The sequence below is a fragment of the Actinia tenebrosa genome, unplaced genomic scaffold, assembly GCF_029948245.1.
Source record: "Actinia tenebrosa isolate PJP-AT-01 unplaced genomic scaffold, QUT_ActTen_1.0 PGA_scaffold1__47_contigs__length_23844297, whole genome shotgun sequence".
Lineage (NCBI taxonomy): Eukaryota > Metazoa > Cnidaria > Anthozoa > Actiniaria > Actiniidae > Actinia > Actinia tenebrosa.
In genome coordinates this window covers 4,230,653-4,237,918 of record NW_028292578.1, presented here as the reverse complement: position 1 = coordinate 4,237,918, position 7,266 = coordinate 4,230,653, and the positions used below count along the sequence as shown (strand labels likewise).

Sequence of the window (7,266 nt, the reverse complement as noted above, 5' to 3'; positions counted from 1 at the left end):
ATCGCTTAGAGATGATGGACGTGTCGTACCGTAGTGAAATATTATCGCGTAGAGATGATGGACGTGTCGTACCGTGTGAAATATTAGGGAGTTTAAGATAGGGCAGCTACGGTAGACTACTACGGTTGAACGCGGTTCGTGATCTGGGACGAGTTTCAATGCGCATGGATGAAAATTCATGCATGCAGTGGCTGGCCGTGAATCCGGTATCATTTTGGCTTCCTATTTCAGCCATGGCTTCGCCGAATGCAGAAAATGAAAACTGGTGAGTGTTTATCATAAGTTTTTTGCAAATGCGTACGTATATCAGGTTAAATTTATGAGAATGTATTGTATAGCTTGCTACAATTTAACACGCTGTAATATCGCAATTTTTTAGTTCCACAAGTCCATGCAATGTTCCACGTGTGGAGTCGGATGTCACCGGTTCTCTTCGCAATAAGTAAGTAAAAACAATCAAAACTACTTTGTAATTCTTTCACAAGAGTTAATGCAGAGAGAGAATAAAGTCCATTAAAATGTTTTTCTTAGTTGGGGTTGATTGTCACATCACCTTATTTTAATTGCAACAAGCGTTCGCTCTAAAATATTTTTATATTTGTACTTTCAATCCCACGACACTTAGGAAACGAAGTAGGAAAATAATGTACTATTATTATTGTTATTGTTATTATAGTTATTACTATTATTATTATTATTATTGTCATCATTATTGTTGTTTGAATGCAATTAGTTTAAAATCATGAAATATTTTGCTGGACTAACAACAACTAATTTGCATCTAACATGGAATAAACCAACCATGCACTTGCGACATCCTCACTGGAAAAAAAAACTTATGTTGATAAACTTTTTCATTTCCTTCTTGTGTCGTTCTTTCTGTTCCTAATTTTATCATTCTATGCAGGAAATTTTGTATTTGCGGCTCAATAAAGTTTTGTCTTTCTTGGCACTAATCAATTATGAGCAATATATTGAGAGAGGTGCTTTGCTAGAGTATTTTCCTTATATCCGTGAGACACTTTTTAAGAAATTGCACTAATTAGTTCTCGCTAGTCTTTGTTCAGTAAAAAAAATTGCACTAAATTAAATTTGCGATTTTGTCAGCAAACTATTACACAGATGTAATGGAAGCCCTTTCTCTATTTCATGGGTACAATATATTTGCACTTAATCATTCGCTTATTATAACTTGGTATTCAATTATGTTTAGGGCATGAAAAAAAATTTATTTCTTTTTTTATTTCATTTACAGTGGAACATTTAGATGGACAGAGGAACGAGATAGACTTCTTCTACGACAAATAGTATCCCTCGAGCCTTTTGCCTACAAAGCTGGGACTAAAGAAGCAGGTCTTAGGTGGACAGAAGTAGCAGAACGGATCAACTGCTATGCTCATTTCTCAAGTCAACCTAGAGATCAACGCAGTGTGAGGGAACGTTTCAACAAATTGTTGGCAGACTTCAAGAAAAAAAGCAGGAATGAAGAGTCTGCAAGTGGCATTGCTCCTGATGACCAAACAGAAAATGAGATGATATTGGAAGAAATAGTCGAAAAAATGAAATCTCCGCTGATCCAAGTTGCAAGGGATGAAAAAAATCAGGAAAAAAAGAGACAAAATGCCATATTCATTAGGAACAATGCAATGGAAACATGGTCTAAAACAAGAAAGAGTGGTAGTGAAGGTGGTGATTCGGGTTCAGAGGGGAACGGCCAAGTAGAGCAGGCGTTGACCAAAAGACGTAAAACAAGAAAAGGAGGGTCAGAAGCACTGCAGTACTTGGCTGAAAAAACAGAAGTAGAAACCGCTCTGCGAAAGCAAGATCTTGAATTACGCAGAGAAGAAATGCGTCTTCAAGCAGAACAGCAAAAGGAACATTACAAATTGCAACAGCAACAGATGCAACTTATGGCTGACATTGTCAAAAGACTAGCAAAATAAGTTTTTGCCTTTTAAACCACTCGGTTCTTGTTTGGATTTGTATGTTAAATTACATTACTTAATGTAATGTGAAACGCACTTTAATAATACTTTCCACTAGCTAGTGTTTTTGTTCTATTAGAAATGCTTTTATCGATGTCGTACAGTATATCAGTCACAAAACAAAACTAAAGTATGAGAAACCAAGATGCGTGTGTTACGTATGTAAGCTATTTATTCAAAACTGCATTATTCAACTTATAGAAATAATATTATTGTGAATATATATTGAATAATTTTAAGTATTTGTAAATATTTATTACTGATCAAAGTGTAAAACCTGGTTTACCCGAGCAACGCAAATACACAAACAAACGAAAGGACTGGCTTGCGTTGTAGTATTGCGTTTGCGTTTTCACCGGTACGGTTCACACGTTAAAAATGAAAGAATGGAAACCTTTCCATTTTCTTGCGTTTGCGTTTGCACTTGCGTTGCTCGTGTGAACCAGGCTTAATAGTCAATTGGACCAGGTTATAGTAACTATTATTATAATATAACAATTATTAATGTAATTATGAAGATGTATTACCAGAAGGCTTAATAAACCCAAGAAAATAGATGTAACCGATGGAATTTCAATTGGGGTATACTAAAATGTATCAAATTAAATAAGATCTATTTCAGGGGTGTAATGACCTACTTTATTCTATTAAAAACAACAACAAACAAACAGAAGAGCGTTGCAATATTTCCAACAGGATATTATGCGCTTTATGCTAAATAGTCAGCTAATGTTGGAGGCTCAACTTGAAATGACTCAGAGGTTGTATTACCATACAAACAAGTGAGCATGTTTCTGAACAATGCACTTATTATGTACTGCTTTCCTACTGCACTTAATCCTATCTTTAAGTTTTTCTTATAGTCAATGAACTTGAAGTAGTTCGAGACATCGCGAAACAACCACTCCACGGAGACTCGGACTGAGCTCATAGCTTCATTGAAAGACCTCATATCAGGTGTTAGAACAGGAACATCTCCAACGCGATAGGGACACATCAAGTTGGGGCGGAGCGGGTAGGCTTGGTCACCGTATACACAGAGAACGTTCCCTGCTGGGTTAAAAGCTATTCTTTCAAGGGTTCCCAAGAGTCCTGAGTTTCTTAACGTCCCTGCATCATGTCGGCACCCTTCCACTGGACCGTAAAGATTGGCTATCAAACCATTTGGAAGTGCTAATGCTTGAAACTTTAGCGCGTGAACTCGTTTGTGTCCGTTGTATACTACGTTTTGGTGTAAGCCGGGTCTGCATATTGGACGGACAGTCCCATCAATGAAGCCAAAACAATTCGTTAGAGGAGCGCCTTTTCTTAATATGGCTTCTGAATATCGTTGAAAAGATGCTCTGGAGAGAAAAGGTTGATTCCAGGAGGATAAACGGAAACCATGAGTTTCATAAATCCAGTCAAGCACAGTGTTTGTTATCATGCTTATCTCGGGTATTGGACGAGCGAACGTAGGAATCATATCGTAATACCGACCAGGGTAGGCCAATCTCTTTAGCAGCATGCACAAGCCCTCTAATCCACTGCAGACAGTCCCTTGAGAACAAACGAAGCGTACAGGTAGCTGCAGATGGTTCCCTAACACTGGTATATCCTCTTTTGCGACTCTGAAGTTAGATTCGCACTCGCTAGAACTCAAGTCATCCAAGCAAAAGGAGTCGTATTTCCAGAATGGATAAGAAGGATTAGAGGGTTTATATTCTTCATATAAAATCAAGAACTCATCCTCTCTCAAAATACTATCAGCAAAAGCAATGACGATTGCATTTCTTATATCTTCAAACGACATTTCTGCTAGCCAACACTCGGATAGCACTCGGTTGCGAATCAAAATATATCATTTTTTGCGACCACTGAACCGTATACGGTATGCTCGATCCAGTATTCACCAGACGCGTTCAACCGTAGTAGTCTACCGTAGCGGTCTTATCTTAAACTCTCTATTATCGCGTAGAGATGATGGACGTGTCGTACCGTAGTGAAATATTATCGCGTAGAGATGATGGACGTGTCGTACCGTAGTGAAATATTATCGCGTAGAGATGATGGACGTGTCGTACCGTAGTGAAATATTATCGCGTAGAGGTGATGGACGTGTCGTACCGTGTGAAATAACATCTCGTAGAGATGATGGACGTGTCGTACCGTAGTGAAATATTATCGCGTAGAGATGATGGACGTGTCGTACCGTAGTGAAATATTATCGCGTAGAGATGATGGACGTGTCGTACCGTGTGAAATAACACCGCTTAGAGATGATGGACGTGTCGTACCGTGTGAAATAACATCTCGTAGAGATGATGGACTTGTCGTACTGTAGTGGAATAATATCGCGTAGAGATGATGGACGTGTCGTGCCGTAGCGGAATAACATCGCGTAGAGATGATGGACGTGTCGTGCCGTAGTGGAATAACATCACGTAGAGATGATGGACGTGTCGTACCGTAGTGAAATATTATCGCGTAGAGATGATGGACGTGTCGTACCGTAGTGGAATAACATCGCGTAGAGATGATGGGCGTGTCGTGCCGTAGTGGAATAACATCGCCTAAAGGAGGAGGAGGAGGAATGACAGCTTGACCTAGTCCTAAAACCGGGAAAAGACTGAGTTGTTAGTAGCCCTGTTTCAAGCCGCGTCCCAATCCGTTCGATAACACCATAAGAAAAAATACCCCCACAGATCCCCACAGATGCAACTTGGGAAATAAAAATGCCTTCTAAATAACAAAATGACTGACGAGTAAGATGACCACGAACAAAAAAATAGCAAAACAAACGAAAGAGAAAAACGGCGGTTACCACGGAGTTCTGCTGTTCGATATTACAAAGAGCGGAACTGATGCATGAGTAGACAATCTGAGCTCACTGCATTGATAACGAAGCTCCCTTATCAGTATCGGTGCCGGTGATAAATAATGGTAATTAAACTGAGTGGAGTGCAATTTGGTCTGAAATCAAACGCGCGATTACAAAATCGCACGACCGCGTAGCGGGAGTGCGATTTGTAATTGCAAGTTTGATTTCAGACCAAAATTGCACGACACGAAGTTTAATTACCACTTTATTATATCCATTTTGAAATCTTTTTTGAAAAAGACGTTTTTTCCAGTTAAACCGACATGACTTACAATCTAAAAGCAGTCGATTCAAACATGCTGTCAAGAGAACTTGTTTATACTGATCGAGCAATGATTCTCATCTTGAAAACCAACACTTTCAATCCAAAACTAAAATTAATTTATACAGGACCAAAAGGCATTACATGTATTAAGAATCATTTACTTACGTTAAATAGCAAGACAATCCTGCCCAAAAGGGTTGCAATGAACTGGCTGTTGTCCATACAGCCAATGCTCACTGCTTGTATTTTTAAGATTTCTGTTCAACATGTTAAGATCACACTTGTGCCGAGAAAACATCAAAAATCCAAGGTTGTTTAGTCCTTCGGTTGTCCTTAAGAAGTCACGTAGCTCAGCAAAAATCTTCTTCTTAAGAAAAACTTCTTTTGATGACTGTATTTTCGATGTGTTGTTATGCTTTACAGATTGAAAAGGAAACCACTTTCCACGATCAATCGCAAAGAAGTCACATTCAAAAGCTGCCGATTGCACTTTCCCCCACTGCTTTTCGCTGTAATATCTTCAACTTACTTAAGCAGTTACATTACAAAGATGCTTTTGACAATTTTAAGTGATCAGTTGGCCTTTTTAAGCCCTTTTTACGGCTTTTAAAGTCTTTTTTACGACTTTTGACGGTAAAATTGTTCTTCAGAAATTTTTTTTTGAGCCGTGGCTCTTTTTTTTCGCAAGAAGCGGTGAGCTCAACACTCAGATGGATTCCTTGATATAATTGGCTAGAAAATGACATGTCTCTCTTGTGATTGGTTCATATCAGTTGATGTGCAAAATCGTGCAATTTAGAGCTCAAAATCGTGCAATTTATGCTGAAATCACTGCTGCAGGGAACCAATCAGATTGCTGGATTTGCTTGTGATTTCAAAATGGATGTAATAAAATATGAAATTGATATAAGAATAGACTAGATATCCCACAATTCTTGCAATGTATAAATTGCAGCCAATCGTGTCTTTGCACACACTCATTCGTTCAAACGACATCAAGATTGAGCGTAACCCGGCTACCCAACCCTAGGCCGGGTACATACCGTAGCCATTTTTTCGGCTACGCCTTATCTCTATATATTCATGTGCATTGTAGGCACATAGTGCTATTCAAAATGGTCAAAAAATATCAAGCCAGGAAAACGAAGTGTCTGTACTATAAGATACGGTCCTGAATTAATCCTGTACGTCTTTCTCTAGCAACTTTGGATATCTTGCATATTTTTGCAGATAATTTGGCGAGACAATGTAATACTTTGTGAAAGTTGCTCTCCTACTACTTCAATTTTATTTTTGACAAGATCTTCTCTATGTTAACCCCAAACCTAACCACACTAAACATAATTTAGAAAGAAAACAAAAAAAATTTTTATTGGTTCTTTGATTGGGACCATACCTCCAGACGTAGAGCCGAAGCGCAGTATGGCATCGCGAAGCATTTACGGCTATGCTGGAGATTTCGGCCCCGACACCGCTATCCATATTGACTGATCAGGGAGCTTGGCCGAAGCCTAAGGGAGAGGTAAGTCGGCCCCTAGACCATATATGATTAACCCCTTGCTATGACCAGCGAAAGAGAATGTGTTTCTATAATGACAAAGTTCCTGTTGTTTGCTTGTTCATTTTGGGATGTATGAAAATGCAGTCAAGATCTAGTCATTTGCTTAGACATGCGCAGTGTACATATATTTTTTACCAATTCGTTTTGGTGAAAAAAGAACTAAAAAATACGTACTCGATGAGTACATGTGTCTACTGCTGATAGATACACGGCAACATTTTTGAATCATGTATATGTAAAATATTTACTTGCAGGTATTCAGGGCCTAATATTCTGCTTACGGAGCTCAGTTATCCCTTTAAAGGGTTCAAATATTGTCACTGTAAAAATCTGAGTTAGTGTCATGAAGCGACATTGATGACATGCTTCGTGTAGCTTCGCTAGTTAAATAGGATATGAAGTATATCCCGGTAAACTCGATGACATAGTGTCTACGTAATGTTTAATAAACGAGCAGGAGCGTTTGATCGGATATAAAAAAACGAGGCGTAGCCGGGTGGTTTTAGACCCGATAAAACACGGTCTGCGAGTTTATTAAACGGCTTAAAAAACTCATGATGTAAGTTTTCATATTGTACCTAATTCTTTACGAAAA

The 7,266-nt window shown here is 38.6% G+C and overlaps 2 protein-coding genes across 2 annotated transcripts; one reads left to right on the top strand and one right to left on the bottom strand.

The window, feature by feature from the left end:
* Positions 1-17: 17 nt before the first annotated feature.
* Positions 18-2,547, top strand: LOC148909723 (uncharacterized). The gene is made up of 3 exons (XM_089033018.1): positions 18-265; positions 380-442; positions 1,256-2,547. The coding sequence occupies exons 1-3, from the start codon at positions 159-161 to the stop codon at positions 1,941-1,943; spliced, it is 858 nt and encodes a 285-aa protein (XP_088889144.1). The 5' UTR covers positions 18-158; the 3' UTR covers positions 1,944-2,547.
* Positions 2,548-2,601: 54 nt separating this feature from the next.
* Positions 2,602-3,928, bottom strand: LOC148909722 (uncharacterized). The gene has a single exon (XM_089033017.1). It carries the CDS (start codon positions 3,775-3,777, stop codon positions 2,695-2,697), a length of 1,083 nt encoding a protein of 360 aa, XP_088889143.1. The 5' UTR covers positions 3,778-3,928; the 3' UTR covers positions 2,602-2,694.
* Between the last annotated feature and the right edge of the window lie 3,338 nt (positions 3,929-7,266).